The 17,905-nt window shown below is 45.4% G+C and overlaps 1 protein-coding gene across 4 annotated transcripts in view; it reads right to left on the bottom strand.

The window, feature by feature from the left end:
* Window positions 1–17,905, bottom strand: part of RGL2 (ral guanine nucleotide dissociation stimulator like 2) — a 103,567-nt gene that overhangs the window by 55,376 nt on the left and 30,286 nt on the right. For 2 of the 4 annotated variants that reach the window (XM_040324963.1, XM_040324962.1), the window contains one exon: window positions 422–499. In XM_040324963.1, coding sequence (XP_040180897.1) covers window positions 422–499 — 78 coding nt within the window. Of the gene's footprint in view, window positions 1–421; window positions 500–7,904; window positions 8,104–13,591; window positions 13,745–17,905 lie in introns of those variants that run through there. The other 2 variants (XM_040324959.1, XM_040324960.1) reach the window with 2 other exon arrangements.

The following is a 17,905-nucleotide window of genomic DNA, read 5'->3' as shown; positions in this document are numbered from 1 at the left end:
AGCAAAAAGTAAAAAATAAAAAATTGCAATTTTTTCAAAATTGCCACTCTATTTTTGTTTATAGCGCAAAAAATACAAACCGCAGAGGTGATCCAATACCACCAAAATAAAGCTCTATTTGTGGGGGGGGAAAAGGGCATACATTTTGTTTGGGAGCCACGTCGCACGACTGCGCAATTGTCAGTTAAAGCGACGCAGTGCCAAATCGCAAAAAGGGGCCTGGTCTTTAAGCTGCAAAATGGTCCGGGGCTTAAGTGGTTAATTGTATATTTATTAGCCATTTGCTTGGAGTTCAGGGTAAAAAAAAAAAATGTCTTTGGTAAGTAGTCCCTGGCACAACGCAGATAAAAGCAGACCGGCGACATTGGTAATTGATATTATGTAAAGCAATGGTTATTATTAGAAGCTCAGCTCGCCTTACCTGTTGTGCGCTTGTACTGCGTACATACACGCTGTATATAACCCCTTCCTGCTCTTCATCTCCCTCATACTGCAAGGCCTGCAACAACAACAAAAACACATATTACGTCTCCTCGCAACAAAACCATTTGCATTTACACAGCTGCGCGAGCAAAGAAACAGAACAAACAAAGTTCTAAAAACAACAACGTAGTCAAAGCACCACGAGGAACAATAAATACAGTGCCTTGAAAAAGTATTCATAGCCCTTGAAAATTTTCCACGTTTTGTCATGTTACAACCAAAAACATAAAATGTACCGTATTTATCGGGGTATTGCGCGCACCCCTAAAGTGGACCCGCATTCCTGTAAAAAAAAGATTTTAGTACTTACGGTTTTGGTGTCTTGCACGGCGGCCTCGTCGGGTCCGGCGTCCCGTCTGCCGCTGGTGTCCTCCTCGTCGGGTCCGGCGTCCCGTCTGCCGCTGGTGTCCTCCTCGTCGGGTCCGGCGTCCCGTCTGCCGCTGGTGTCCTCCTCGTCGGGTCCGGCGTCCCGTCTGCCGCTGGTGTCCTCCCCGCTCGATCCCTGCGCTGAGTTTAAACTACTGCGCCGGCATATACCGAGCGCAGTACACAGTGTATAGTCGGGCAGGCTCGGCTTCTCTCGCGGTCACATCCTGTACGTGACTGCGAGAGTTGCCGAGCCTGCCTGACTATACACGAGTGTACTGCGCTCGGTATATGCCGGCGCAGTAGTTCAAACTCGGCGCGGGTATCGGCGTATATCGCGCACCCACGATTTTGCCCTGAATTTCAGGGCAAAAAAGTGCGCGGTATACACCGATAAATACGGTAATTTATTGGGATTTTATGCAATAGAGCAGTGGTCTCCAAACTGCGGCCCTTTGCTTGCTATTATCTGGCCCCTGGGGCGCTCTTCCTGCCACTGATGCCATACACTATTCCTCCCAGTGACATCAACAAAGGGGTATATTTCCTGTTACCAACATCAATATTCTACCATTGACACCAAAGATGTGGCACAATTCTTCTCCCTCCTCTCACATCATCCGTTTGGACACTATTCACGTCGTTCCATGATGTGCAGGCAAAAATCTCCACCATTCTTCTCATTGACACCAATGATGGGACACTATTCCTCCCACTGACACCAACGATGGGGCACTATTCCTCCCACTGACACCAACGATGGGGCACTATTCCTCCCACTGACACCAACGGTGGGGCACTATTCCTCCCACTGACACCAACGGTGGGGCACTATTCCTCCCACTAGGGTGACCACATTTCCAAACTACCATTCAGGGACACCCCCCCTTCACAAAAATCTGCTTATGCTGTAACGAATCACAGCACAGTGATTGGACACAAGAGGCGGGATTTATGATTTCTCCAATCACAAGCAGGGGGTGGGGATTTTGCTCCTCCAGGCATTCCCGGCCAGGACAAGTACTGTCAGTGAGTAAAGCGGTGATGTGGCGGCCTTTTTTGGGGGCATACGTTTGGCTTGGGGGGGGTGGCTGTGTCAGTTTCATTCCGGGACACTGTATCGTCCTGGAATAAGGGTGCCCGGGACAGACCTGCAAAATGCGGGACTGTCCTGGGCAATGCGGGACTGTCCCGGGCAATGCGGGACATGTGGTCACCCTACCTCCCACTAATGCCAAAGATGCATCGTTTACTCCCACTGACGCCAGTACAATTTTGGCTCCCAATGGCCACAGTCCGGCCCCCCTAAAGTCTGGAGGGCAGTAAACTGGCCCTTTGTTTGGAGACCCCTGTGATAGACCAACACAAAGTGGCACATAATTGTGAAGTGGAAGGAAAATGATAAATGGTTTCCAATTTTTTTTACAAATAAATATGTGAAAAGTGTGGGGGGTACATTTGTATGGCGCCCCCCAGAGTCAATACTTTGTAGAACCTCCTTTCTCTGCAATTACAGCTGCAAGTCTTTTTGGGGATGTCTCTACCAGCTTTGCACATCTAGAGAGGGACATTTCTCCCCATTCTTCTTCTTTGTAAAATATCTCAAGTTCTGTCAGATTGGATGGAGAGCGTCTGTGATCAGCAATTTTCAGGTCTTGCCACAGATTCTCAATTAGATTTAGGTCTGGACTGTGACTGGGCCATTCTAACACATGAATAAGCTTTGATCTAAACCATTTCAATGTAGCTCTGGCTGTATGTTTAGGGTTGTTGTCCTGCTGGAAGGTGAACCTCCGCCCCAGTCTCGAGTCTTTTGCAGACTAACAGGTTTTCTTCTAAGATTGTCCTGTATTTGGCTCCATCCATCTTCCCATCAACTCTGAGCAGCTTCCCTGTCCCTGCTAAAGAAAAGTATCCCCACAACATGATGCTGCCACCACCATGTTTCACGGTGGGGATGGTGTGTTCAGGGTGATGTGCAATGTTAGTTTTCTGCCACACATAGCGTTTTGCTTTTAGGCCAAAAAGTAAAATGTTGGTCTCATCTGACCAGAGCACCTTCTTCCACATGTTTGCTGTGTCCCCCATAAGGCTTCTCACAAACTGCAATCGGCACTTCTTATGGCTTTCTATCAACAATGTCTTTCTTCTGCTACTCTTCCATAAAGACCAGATTTGTGGAGAGCCTGACTAATAGTTGTCCTGTGGACAGATTCTCCCACCTGAGCTGTGGGTCTCTGCAGCTCCTCCAGAGTTACCATGGGCCTCTTGGCTGCTTCTCTGATGAATGCTCTCCTTGCCCGGCCAGGCCAGTTTAGGTGGACGGTCATGTCTTGGTAGGTTTGCAGTTGTGCCATACTAATCCAATTTCGGATGATGGATTGAACAGAGTTCCGTGAGATGTTCAAAGCTTGGGAGATTTATTTTGATTTTTTTTATAACCTAACTCTACTTTAAAGTTCTTCACAACTTTATTCCTGACCTGTCTGGTGTGTTCCTTGGCCTTCATTATGCTGTTTGTTCACTAAGGTTCTCTAAAACAAACTCTGAGGGCTTCACAGAACAGCTGTGTTTATACTGAGATTAAAATTACACACAGGTGGACTATTTACTAATTAGGTGACTTCTGAAGGCAATTGGTTCCACTAGATTTTAGTTAGAGGTATCGGAATAAAGGGGGCTGAATACAAATGCACGCCACACACTTTTCACATATTCATTTGTAAAAAAAAAAATATTGAAAACCATTTATCACTTTCCTTCAACTTCACAATTATGTGCCACTTTGTGTTGGTCTATCACATATAATCCAAATAAGAAACCATTTCCTTTTTTGGTTGTAACATGACAACATTTTTAAAATTTCAAGGGGTATGAATACTTTTTCAAGGCACTGTATATACGGAGTCAGGTTGCAGTGGTTATACCATGCCCATGACTGCAGCTGCAGCTACAGCCATGATCCTGGTATGTACTTTTTCAGCTGGTGATTCTCCTTCTAGTGAAAGTGATCCAAGCGACTATTCAGTCGCTGGATCACTTTTATAGGCAGAAGAGCGTACCCTTCTCCTGCCACTGCCTTTACTGGGCTCTCCCATCCTGTCTCAGGAGCCCAATAAGGATGCGATAAAACTACATCCGATGCTGTGCACAGAGTGTAGAGGATTGACATTGTTCCTTTTGCTCTGTGATGTCAGAAACAGGAAGTGATGTGTATTTCATCAGTTTCAGTTTGTTGTTTACAGTCCATCCGTGGGCGATTCGGCATCGAATAAAAGTGATCCCAGCGACGGATTTGCCACGGGATCACTTTGACGTGGTGGGAGAGGTGCCCCCTGCGGCCACTAACCAATTGTTTCCGAGCTTACCGGAGCCGATAGTAAGCCCTGATCCGATGCAGCTGATGGGTAGGCAGGAAGTCAAGGGAGGGCAAGATAGCCCCCACTCAGCTCTATGCCCTTGGAGGACTGGAGCGACCTCTGACGTCACTTCAGATTCTCATGCTCAAAAAAATAATTTTTTTCATGTTAGGGCTCTTTCACACGGAGCGGACCGTTTCCCGGGTCCGCTCTGTGTGTCTCCGTCGGCTCAGCGGGGGTCCCCGCTCAGCTGTCGGCGGATAGGGCGGTCCCCGCACACAGTGCAGGGACCGCCCTGTCTCTGCTCCGCTGTCCCCTATGGGGAACCTGATGCAGACGGACCGCCTGTCCGTCTGCATCAGTTCCGCTCCGCCGAATGGAAGAAAAATAGGGTTTCTTCCGTTCGGAAAAGTGGATCCCGACTGACGCGGACGCTAGCAGATGCTCCATCCGCTAACAGACGCGTTCCCATAGGGATTCATTACAAGTCCGTTAACGGACTTGTAACGAGCGGACGAACGGTCCGCTAGTGTGAAAGACCCCTTAGGGCTCTTTCACACGTCCACTCAGTTTTTTAGATCATTTTTTTTTTCATCAGTTGATTCGTTTTTTCATCCGTTTACATCCGTTTCCGATCCGTTTTTCGTCGGTTTTTCCATCCGTTTTTTTTTTTTTCTGGCTTTTTACATATTTTGATGAAAAACGGATGTTAGCGGATCGGATGGTAAACGGATCGTCCGCTAACATCCGTTTTTCGTCTGTTCCGTTTTTTTGACGGAAGAAAAATAGGGTTTTCTTCCGTTCAAAAAAACAGAGCTTAACGGAGACGGATGTTAACGGACGTTAGCGGATGCTCATCCGCTAACGGACGCTAACCCATAGGAAAGCATTGCAGTCCGTTAAAAGTGTAAAAAAAAAAAAAAGTCCCTTTGCTTTTAAGGGTAAGTTAGAGATCTGGGGTCTTTTTGACCCCAGATCTCTTAGTAAAGAGGACCTGTCATGCTTAATTCTATTACAAGGAATGGTCACATTCCTTGTAATAGAAATAAAAGTGATAAAAAATAAATAACTAAAGGGATAGTGTAAAAATAAAAAGTAAAATAAATAAGAAAAATAAAATTAAAGCACCCCATCCCTCAATGCCGACATGCAAAAGCGAACGCATACGTAAACGGTGTTCAAACCACACATGTGAGGTATCACCTCGATCGTTAAAGCGAGAGCAATAATTCTAGCACTAGACCTTCTCTGTAACTCTAAACTGGTAACCTGCAAAAATGTTTAAAACGCCTATGGAGATTTCCAAGTACCGTAGCTTGTTTCGCCATTCCAGTACCGTGTGCAAGCATCCCATGTTGGGTGTCTATTTACTCTGCGTAACATCTTTTTTTTACATTCTACCAAAACATGGGCTAAGTTTAGGGTTTTTTTTTTTTTTTTTTATTCATTAAAATGTATTTTTTTTCCACAAAAAAAACAATGCGTTTGAAAGACCGCTGTGCAAATACAGTGCGACTTAAAATATTGCAACAAAAAAAAAAAATTATATATATATATATATATATATATATATATATATATATATATATATATATATATATATATATATATATATATATATACACACACACACACACACACACAAATAAATAAAATGTTTGGGGGTCCCCAAGTCATTTTCTAGCAAAAGAATACTGATTTGTATTTCTGAAATAGGCCAGGTCTTTAAGTTTTGTGGGTTCCAAGTAATTTTCTATTAAGCACTAGCTGACGGCCGTACGACTTTGTACGGCCGCAGCGTGGCTCTCAATCTCTAACAGGCCGTCTTTTTACGGCCGCCCCTTTGCTCGTTCCCCGAGCGCGCAGCGGGGGAACTGCTGTGCTGGCCGTGTCCCTTGGACACAGCCAAACACAGATCGCGGTAAATAGCCAATCGCAGTGGCCATTTACAGCGCGATCTGTGCGGCCAATGAGAGATGATCTCATATGTAAACATATGAGATCATCTCTCATTGCCGGCTCTCCCCTCCTCACACAGACAGCGCGTGTGAGGAGGGGAGAGAAATCAAAGTAAGCAGCGATAAAAAAAAAAACAAAAAAAAACGACCAAACAGTTCCACCACCTGTGCCCCCCACAGTACTACAGTGCCCCACACAGTACCCCCCAGTACCACAGTGCCCCCCACAGTACCCCCCAGTACCACAGTGCCCCCTACAGTGCCTGCCACAGTGCCCCCCACAGTACCACAGTGCCCCCAGTACCACCGTGTGCTCCCCAATACCACTGTGTGCCCACCAGTACCACATGTGCCCACCTGTGCCCAGTGCCCATCTGCCACCTCAGTGCACATCTGCAATCAGTGCCCACCTGTGCCACCTCATCAGTGCCATCTGTGCCACCTCATTAGTACCATCTGTGCCACCTCATTAGTGCCATCTGTGCCACCTCATTAGTGCCACCTCATTAGTGCCATCTGTGCTGTCTCATCAGTGCCCACCTGTGCCCCCCACAGTACCCCCAGTACCACCGTGGGCCCACCAGTACCACCGTGGGCCCACCAGTACCACCGTGGGCCCACCAGTACCACCGTGGGCCCACCAGTACCACCGTGGGCCCACCAGTACCACCGTGGGCCCACCAGTACCACCGTGGGCCCAGTGCCCATCTGCCACCTCAGTGCACATCTGCAATCAGTGCCCACCTGTGCCACCTCATCAGTGCCCACCTGTGCCACAGTCAATCAGTGCACATCAGTACCCATCTCATCAGTACCCATCTGTGCCACCTCATTAGTGCCATCTGTGCCACCTCATCAGTGCCATCTGTGCCGCCTCATCAGTGCCCACCTGTGTCCACCAGCCTCATCGGTGCACATCAGTACCCATCTCATCAGTACCCATCTCAGTGCCATCTGTGCCATCTCATCAGTGCCATCTGTGGGCATTCCTGGCTTGTTAGGGTCTCAAGAAATGAGATAGGCCTTCAGTAAATCAGGTGTGATCAGATGTGATAATTTATTATGATTTGCACTATAGCTTGTAGACTCTAAAACTTTCACACAGACCAAATAATTTCCAAAAACTTTGGGTTATTTTTATCAAAAGACGTGTAGCAGTATAAATTGTGGCCAAAATTTATGAAGAAAAATTAATAAAAAAGGACAAAAAAAAGGACAAAAAAATCATTTGGGTACAGTGTTGCATGACTGAGTAATTGTCATTCAAAATGTAAGAGCACCGAAAGCTGAAAATTGGTCTGGTCAGGAGGGTGTTTAAGTGCCCAGTATGGAAGTGGTTAAAAAAAAAAAAAATTTTTACATGTATGGCAAATATGTCAGAATTGGACTGGGGGGTGGTGGGGGATCGAGTAGTTAACAGAATCCAACCGGTCGAGTAATACTTTGCAAACATATGCAGAAGCGGCACGTCGTTACTCTAATCCATGAAAGTACGTCTAAATTAAAAGCAAAGTCATTATTCTTAAAGGGACCACCACTTACGAGGAACCCGGACTCACCCTGGGCACCCGTTGACCTCTCATGGGAGCGTGCCGATAGTCAGTACCCCCTCCCACACAGAAGTCACCCTTGGCCACCTAGAGCCCTCCATACATGGGTTCCCCTTGGAATTGCAGTTGCCAAACATCTGCAGAGCCACCAGCCAGAATAGGCAACGCAGAGGTGCCAGGTGACTTACCTTGCCGGGTAGAAAGTACCACTTTGTTTTGGAGGTGACTTCCTGGTCCCCCCTTGACAGGCAGAAGTTCAAGGCAACATTCATAGAAGGGGCACCGGATAGAGATAAGGGTGACAGGCGGGAGACGCGGGATACGGAGAGGATGGATACAGGAGCTGCAAGGTGTGCAATGGAGAAGAAAGGGTTAAACCTTTAAGGCGGGGAAATCCAGGTAGATTAGCCTCTCATTGCTGGGCGTCTTCATTTCCGGAGACATACACACATGTTCGCACGCATCTATACATACGTTCTGTAGGAACAGCCGCACACCCTGCCAAACCGGTTCCTGCAATGAATACCTATCCATACATAAAGGTATGCATAGGGCCCACGACCACTAAACTGTGCGCCCCGGCTGACCCCGGCGGTGAAATATTCGCGTCACCCGTGTGTTTACACTTTTCAAGGTGTGGCCCCCCTAAAAGGCGCCGCTCAGAAGTGCTACAGATTCCTGGAAATGACAAGTCGAGAGTCCATAAAAAGTGGGAGTTGCCCGCAAAAAAAAGTGGGCAGTCACTGTGAACCCAAAAAAATAAAAAATGGGGTACGCAGCCCTGACTGTATAAAAGGAGTTTGGGGGTCATTTATTGGGGCTTATTTAGTATGGCAGCACAAGGAGCAGAGAGGATGTCATAGCGGTCATAGTCATAGCGGGTGAGTAGATAAGAACAGCCAATCACAAATTATTTAACCACTTCAGCCCCCGAAAGGATTTACCCCCTTACCACTTCCCGCCCGGCCTATAGCCGATTTACGTCCGGGAAATGGTTCTGAAATCCTGACAGGACGTTCCAGAACGTCCTGCAGGATTTCATGCCGCGCAGCGCGGCGATGCGGGGTGTCAGTCTGACACCGTGCATCTCCGATCTCGGTAAAGAGCCTCCGGCGGAGACTCTTTACCACGTGATCAGCCGTGTCCAATGACGGCTGATCACGATGTAAACAGGAAGAGCCGTTGATGGCTCTTCCTCACTCGCGTCTGACAGACGCGAGTAGAGGAGAGCCGATCGGCGGCTCTCCTGACAGGGGGTTTATCAGGGCAGCCCCCCCTCGGATCGCCACACTGGACCACCAGGGTGGGCAAAAAAAAAACAAAAAAAACAAAAAATAAAAAGTCTGAAAAAAAATAAAAAAAACATTAAAAAAAAAAAAAGATGCTAATCAGTGCCCACAAATGGGCACTGACTGGCAACCTGGGAAAATCAGTGCCGCCCCATAGTGTCCATCAGTGCCACCCCACAGTGTCCATCCATGCCCAGTGCCCACCTATCAGTGCCCATCTGTGCCACCCATAAGTATCCATCAGTGCCACCCATAAGTGCCGCCCATGAGTGCCCATCTGTGCCGCCTATGAGTGCCCAGTGCCGCCCATGAGTGCCCAGTGCCGCCCATGAGTGCCGCATACCAGCGCCGCCAATCAGTGCCACCTCATCTGTGCCCGTTAGTACTACCTCATCGGTGCCCATCAGTGCCCGTAATTGAAAGAGAAAAACTTATTTACAAAAAAAAAAAAAAACGATTTTCAGTTGTTGCGCAAAGAAAAAAAAAAAAAAAAAAAAAAAAAAAAAAAATCGCAGAGGTGATCAAATACCACCAAAAGAAAGCTCTATTTGTGGGGAAAAAAGGACGCCAATTTTGTTTGGGTACAGTGTAGCATGACCGCGCAATTGCCATTCAAAGTGCGACAGTGCTGAAAGCTGAAAATTGGCTTGGGCGGGAAGGTGCGTAAGTGCCTGGTATGGAAGTGGTTAATGACTTTTTGCTATAATAAATATCCCCCAAAAAAAAAAAAAAAAAAAGTAAAAAAAACTAAATTTCTTCATCAGTTTAGAGCAGGGGTCTTCAAACTACGGCCCTCCAGTTGTTCAGGAACTACAATTCCCATCATGCCTAGTCATGTCTGGGAATGTCAGTGTGTTGCAATGCCTCATGGGAAGTGTAGTTCTACAACAGCTGGAGGTCAGTAGTTTGAGGATCCCTGTTTAGGCCAACATATATTCTTCTACAGATTTTTGTTTAAAAAAAAAAAGGGTATATTGGATTGGTTTGCGCAAAAGTTATAGCATCTACAAAATAGGGGATATATTTATGGCATTTTTATTATTTTGAATTTTTATTAGTAATGGCGGTTATAGGCAATTTTTAGTGGTACTGCAACATTGCGTTGGACAGATCGGAGACTTTTTTTACGCTTTTTTGGGACCAGAGATTACTGTATAAATGTCACTGGCAGGAATGGTGTTAAAAAATAAAATAGAAAAAGTGCAGCGCAAAACTCAAATATATAAATGATACTGGTATACTCAAACACCAATACCATAAGTGTGAATATAAATATGCAGAAAAAAAAAAAAAAAAAAAAAAAAAAAAAAAAAATATATATATATATATATATATATATATAAAAAATTAAATACAATTCAAACAAACAGTCCAAAAGTCCATAAGTGTCAGAAGATGAGTGAATTAAACGAAAATAAATCTCCACCACGTGACAATCCACCAAAATTTTGAAGTGATCCCTCCACCGTTGTAGATGGCTACTCTCACCTTCATATATGGACCACTGAGTTAACAGATGGTCAATAAAGCAAATCAAATAGGCAGGTCATGAACAGGAACCAGGCTGATGTATTAGATCCTCATAAGACAACCAAACCGCAAAGGACAGGTGCATGTAAAGAGATAATCACATACTAAGTGCTCACTGTTGCAATGTGTGGATTTATTCTTTAAAAGAAGCAAAAGTCAGGCTACTCACATTTGGCCAGACAAAAAACGGCATGAAGTAACAATCTTTAGGAATGAACAGCAGATGAGCGACGTGATGTTTCAGGCTCCTAAACCACCGGACGCGTTACGTTATATCAACTTCCTCAGCGGGGCGGGCCCGCCCCGCTGAGGAAGTTGATATAACGTAACGCGTCCGGTGGTTTAGGAGCCTGAAACATCACGTCGCTCATCTGCTGTTCATTCCTAAAGATTGTTACTTCATGCCGTTTTTTGTCTGGCCAAATGTGAGTAGCCTGACTTTTGCTTCTTTTAAAGAATAAATCCACACATTGCAACAGTGAGCACTTAGTATGTGATTATCTCTTTACATGCACCTGTCCTTTGCGGTTTGGTTGTCTTATGAGGATCTAATACATCAGCCTGGTTCCTGTTCATGACCTGCCTATTTGATTTGCTTTATTGACCATCTGTTAACTCAGTGGTCCATATATGAAGGTGAGAGTAGCCATCTACAACGGTGGAGGGATCACTTCAAAATTTTGGTGGATTGTCACGTGGTGGAGATTTATTTTCGTTTAATTCACTCATCTTCTGACACTTATGGACTTTTGGACTGTTTGTTTGAATTGTATTTAATTTTATATATATATATATATATATATATATATATTTTTTTTTTTTTTTTTTTTTTTTTTTTTTTTCTGCATATTTATATTCACACTTATGGTATTGGTGTTTGAGTATACCAGTATCATTTATATATTTGAGTTTTGCGCTGCACTTTTTCTATTTTATTTTTTACTTGCTTAGGATTTTTGCGAATTTCCCTTAGTGTTCAGCTGGCATTACCAGTGATCTGAACCCTGGGGGTCTGTATCACATAAATACACTTTTAATATCATAATTTTTTGATCTATATATTTGCGCTGATTGCACCTTGTTTTTTATATAGGAATGGTGTTAACACTAGGGGGCGATCAAGGGGGTAAGTGTTCCCTAGGGAGTAGGGATGAGCTTCGTATTCGAGTCGAACTCATGTTCCACTCGAACATCGTATGTTCGATCGTTCGTCGCATTACGAACATTTTGGGCCGTTCGCGCCAAATTCAAGTTACGTTTCACAGCCCATAATTCACTGCGGCAGTGCATTGCTGGCTGATGATTGGCCAAGCATGCTTGCAATAAACGGAGAGCCGTACCTCAGATACGTTACGCCGCCATAAATGAGGGCGCAAGAAATTCAGAAAGAACTTGCGCCCTTAGTTACGGCGGCGTAACGTCTGTGGTCTGGCGCAAGCCCGCCTAATTCAAATGTGGATGATGTGGGCGTGTTTTATTTAAATTCACTGTGACCGTTCGTGAAAAAATCCCAGTGTGCCTGCTAGAAATTACGCCGCAAATCGTCAATGCTTTAGACGTGAACATAACTTACGTACAGCCCTATTCGCGAACGACTTACGCAAACAACGTCAAATTTTCAAAATTCGACGCGGTAATAGGTCGCCCAAAAATCCAGCAGCTCCTCCGGGGGTAGTGCTACATGTGTAGTGCGTTTTAACAGGGATTTACGTTTTTAAAATTTGCCCAACAACAAATCCCCCTCCCATAAAAACAAACAGCATAGAAACTTAAATTGCGGCAAAATTGTGGTAAAGTGTGGTAAAAGCCTGCAGAAAGTAACACAAAAAGCACTGCAGCTTCCACCTTTTCCCTGTTTAACCACTTGCTTACATATACCCCCTTCCTGACCAGAGGACTTTTTGCGATTCGGCACTGCGTCGCTTTAACTGACAACTGCGCGGTCGTGCGACGTGGCTCCCAAACAAAATTGACGTCTTTTTTTTCCCCACAGATAGAGCTTTCTTTTGGTGGTATTTGATCGCCTGTGCGGTTTTTATTTTTTGCGCTATAAACAAAAAAAGAGCAACAATTTTGAAAAATAATATTTTTTACTTGTTGCTGTAATAAATAGCTCAATTTTTTTTTTTTTTTTATTTGTTTTTTTTTCTCAGTCTAGGTCGAAACGTATTCTACATATTTTTGGTAAAAAATAAATAAATAATAATAATAATAATAATAATAATAATACACTGATTTGTGCAAAAGTTATTAGCGCCTACAAAATAGGGGACAGAATAATTTTTTTTTTTTTTACTAGCAATGGCGGCGATCTGCGATTTTTATCGGTACTGCGACATTATGGCGGACACATCGGACACTTTTGACACCATTCACATTTATACTGCGATTAGTGCTATAAATATGCACTAATTACTGTATAAATGTGACTGGCATTGAAGGGGTTAACACTAGGGGGTGAGGAAGGGGTTAAATGTGTGTCCTATATAGTGTTACTAACTGTGTGGGGGAAGGGGGGTGACTGGGGGTGGTGACCGATCTGTGTCCCTATGTACAAGGGACACAGATCCATATCCTTCTCTCTGTAACCGTGATAGCGGGAGCCTGGCGGACATCGCGGCCGCCAGGCACGCGCAACGGCATCCCAGTCATGCGCCGAGCTCGCGCGCCCCCAGTGACCAGGAGGAGCGGAGGCCGTAAAAACACGGCGGCTCAGAGAAGTAGAACCACCCTGCGGCCGCATAAAGTCGTGCGGCCGTCGGGAAGTGGTTAAAGGCTTCAGGTGGCACGCAAGTGGTTCATGAATTTTTTCTCAGGCTGGGTTCACATCTAAGCCGCATGCGGCTGTGAGGGATTAGCTTGTGTGGGGATCACCTTTCTCTGAATCACAGTCCGCAAGCAGGCACTTTCTTTTAAGTCTGGCGGATGCCAGATTTCATTTGGTTTGCAGGTAAAAATAAACAAAACAGTAAATTAAATCCTTGCCGTCCGGCGCTAAACTAGACAAACAGTGCGGGGCTGGTCCCCATCACCCACAAAATAACAATCAAGCAAACCTTTTCTTGCAGTTCCTCTCCATAGAGCCCCTCACACTCAGGTTCCCTCCTAAATCTCCAAAACCCCTCAGCACACCTGTGTTCTCTTCCTGGTCGTTTAAAGTCCACCTGACTGTGGACTCCAGTGGACCCAAACATCCGGACCGGAATCCTAGCCAGCCCCAGAGGCTGTGAAACCCGGACCGGATTCCGGTTCACTCCCTGATAATGGAACGAATGCGAGGTGAAATGTACCTATTGTCATGTATCGCACCTCGCATACCGTCACGTCTGCATACCTCCCAACCGTCCCAGATTTCGCGGGAATGTCCCACGATTCGCGCTGAATCCCGCGAGCAGTGGTATAGTTCCGCGTTTTCGCGGTAAATCACGCGGTCCCGCAATTCGCGACAAACCCCCCCCCCACTCAACAACTTTGATCCGCGGACCCCCCCCCCCCCCCCCCGTTCAACAACTCCGTTTGGGGGGTATGCTCATTTGTCCCTCATTCTGAAGTTGAAAAGTTGGGAGGTATGCGTCCGGTGCGTCCCCATTCACCGTTAGGCTCCATTCACACCTCCGCGACAACGGTGTACGGCGTATTTTTCCGCGAGTGTGAAACTTTTTTTTTTTTTTTTTTAATTCTTCCCATTGCTGTCAATGGGCGAACGCCAATGTCGCCTGAAAAAAAGGGTCTGGGACTTTTTTTTCAGGCGACAGGCGTTCGGCGTCTATGAGATGTGAACCATCTCCATAGACAGCAATGGGAATTCTCCCCTCTAGCGGCAGAAGCGTCGGGCGTTTTGTCGCATAGATGTGAATGGAGCCTTAGAGGTCCGATTTCAGCCCCAATTTGTGAGCTGATTTCGGACCAAAAGACGCACAGAACCCGGTGCAAATTTACACCGGAGCCACTCTGGAGATATGTGAGGCGGCTCCATAGAGAGTCGGTCACAATCTTCTGCTATTGCGAATTGGATGCGGAGAACACAGTTTCAATTCGCAACTAATGTGAACCCAGCCTCAAGGTGCTGAAGGACCACCAAGTCTGAATAACCCACAGGACAAAGGCTCATGGAAATACCGGCCTGGGAGAAATGGGGGACTGGGGTGATCATCTTTTCAACCCCCCCCCCCCCCACACACACACACTTCTCTCCAAAATGTTGTGGTGGCATAAAAAAAATTGTGTATATATATATATATATATATATATATATATATATATATATATATATATATATATATATATATATATATATATATACACATATACACACATACACACACACACACACATATATATATATATATAATACACACACACACACACAGCAACGCTTGTAACATGCCTTTCCGCATGTTAGCGCATTTCCTACCCCAACCCTTAACCGGCTAACGCCCGCCCACTGTATATGTACGTCCTCTTTTTAAAGATGAATATCTCGGTAACGGCAGCAGCTGCTGCCACAACCGAGATATCCATCTCTTCAGTGGGCGGCCGTGTAAACAATAACGGCGGTCTCCGCGGCGGATCCGCCGCAAGATCGCCGTTATCGGTGGCGGGAGAGAGGCCCCCCCGCCGCTCTCCCGCGCCCTCCGCCGCTTACCGGAGCCGTCGGTAGCGGCGGAGGAGATCGGGTGCGGCTGCCGTATCAGTGAGGACTCGAGTGAGGGCAAGATGGCCCCCACCCGTCCTCATAGCTTTGCTGGGCGGAAGTGACGTCAAAACGTCAGTCCCGCCCAGCCTCTTAAAGAGACAATTTTTTTGTTGTCATTTTTTTTAAATGACAACATCTCCATTTTTTTTTTCTTGCATTTAAGTCTAAATATGAGATGTGAGGTCTTTTTGACCCCAGATCTCATATTTAAGAGGACCTGTCATGCTTTTTTCTATTACAAGGGATGTTTACATTCCTTGTAATAGGAATAAAAGTGATCCATTATTTATTTTTTTGTATTTCAGTGTAAAAAAATATAAAATCAATAAAAATAAATAAGAAAACAAAAAAAAAATATGTTTTAAACGCCCTGTCCCGACGAGCTTTCGCGCAGAAGCGAACACATACGCGAGTAGCGCCCGCACATGAAAACGGTGTACAAACCACACAAGTGAGGTATCTCCGTGATCGTTAGAGCGAGAGCAATAATTCTAGCCCTAGACCTACTCTGTAGCTCAAAAAATGCAACCTGTAGAATTTTTTAAACGTAGCCTATCGAGATTTTTAAGGGTAAAAGTTTGACGCCATGCCACGAGCGGGCGCAATTTTAAAGCGTGACATGTTGGGTATCATTTTATTTGACGTAACATTATCTTTCACAATATATAAAAAAATTGGGCCAAATTTATTGTTGTCTTATTTTTTAATTAAAAAAAGTGAATTTTTTCCAAAAAAAAGTGCGCTTGTAAGACTGCTGCTCAAATACGGTGTGACAAAAAGTATTGCGATGACCGTCATTTTATTCTTTAGGGTGTTAGAAAAAAAATATATATAATGTTTGGGGGTTTTAAGCAATTTTCTAGCAAAAAAAAAAAAACTGTTTTAGTCTTGTAAACGCCGAATTTGAAAAAACAGGCTCGGGGCTTAAGTGGTTAAAGTGTGTATAAAACCAAGAACAAAATATAATATATTGCAGCTTACCAGCCCCTAACCCCTATGAGACAATTAAAAAAAATCATTTTATGCCTGAAGATTAGTTAAAAAAGAAAAAAAAAAAAAAAAAAAAAAAAAAAAAAACACAAAATATATATTTTCTAAAAGCAGACACCCTGGAGAATAAAATGGTGGTAGCGTAATTTTTTTATGTCACACAATATTAGCACAATGGTTATTCAAACACTGCACAAAATATCAGTAAAAACAAAGGAAAAAAAACCCCTAAAGTAAATTTTAGAGCAAAAAAACACAAAAACAATGCAATATATTACACACACGTTTGCTAAAAGATATAAGAGTAGTTCAGTACCCTAAATTCCCATAGGTGGTGTTTCAAAAGTCCCTACAGGTCATTTGTTTAAGGCAGTGGTCTCCAAACTGCGGCCCGGATGTGGCCCTTTTCTTGCCTTTATCAGGCCCTTGGGACACTGTTCCTTTCACTGATATACGAGACACTATTCCTCCCACTGACAACAATGGAGCACTATTCCTCCCACTGATACCAATGATGGGACACTATTCCTCCCACTGATACCAATGATGGGACACTATTCCTCCCACTGATACCAATGATGGGACACTATTCCTCCCACTGACACCAATGATGGGACACTATTCCTCCCACTGATACCAATGATGGGACACTATTCCTCCCACTGACACCAATGATGGGCGCTATTCCTCCCACTGACACCAATGATGGGGCGCTATTCCTCCCACTGACACCAATGATGGGGCACTATTCCTCCCACTGATACCAATGATGGGCCACTATTCCTCCCACTGGCAACAATGGGGCACTATTCCTCCCACTGACACCAATGATAGGGCACTATTCCTCCCGCTGATACCAATGATGGGGACACTATTCCTCCCGCTGATACCAATGATGGGGACACTATTCCTCCCGCTGACACCAATGATGGGGACACTATTCCTCCCACTGACACCAATGATGGGGACACTATTCCTCCCACTGACACCAGGGACACAGATCCATTTCCTCCTCTCTGTAACCGCCGATCGCGGGAGCCTGGCGGACATGGCGGCCGCCAGGCACGCGCATCTGCATCCCAGTGATGCGGCGAGCTCGCGCGCCCCAGTGGCCAGGAGGAGCGGAGGCCGTAAAAACACGGCGGCTCAGAGAAGTAGAACCACCCTGCGGCCGTATAAAGTCGTGCGGCCGTCGGGAAGTGGTTAAAGGCTTCTGGTGGCAGGCAAGTGGTTCATGAATTTTTTCTCAGGCTGGGTTCACATCTAAGCCGCATGTGGCTGTGAGGGATTAGCTTGTGGGGGGGGGGGGGGATCACCTTTCTGTGAATCACAGTCCGCAAGCAGGCACGTTCTTTTAAGTCAGATTTCATTTGTAAATGGTTTGCAGGTAAAAATAAACAAAACAGTAAATTAAATCCTTGCCGTCCGGCGCTAAACTAGACAAACAGTGCGGGGGCTGGTCCCCATCACCCACAAAACAACAATAAAGCAAACCTTTTCTTGCAGTTCCTCTCCATAGAGCCCCTCACACTCAGGTTCCCTCCTAAATCTCCAAAAACCCCCTCAGCACACCTGTGTTCTCTTCCTGGTCTTCTAAAGTCCACCTGACTGTGGACTCCAGTGGGCCCAAACATCCGGACCGGAATCCTAGCCAGCCCCAGAGGCTGTGAAACCCGGACCGGAT

Source organism: Rana temporaria, chromosome 9 (genome assembly GCF_905171775.1).
Source record: "Rana temporaria chromosome 9, aRanTem1.1, whole genome shotgun sequence".
In the NCBI taxonomy this organism is placed as follows: domain Eukaryota; kingdom Metazoa; phylum Chordata; class Amphibia; order Anura; family Ranidae; genus Rana; species Rana temporaria.
This window is presented reverse-complemented; position numbering and strand designations above follow the sequence as displayed.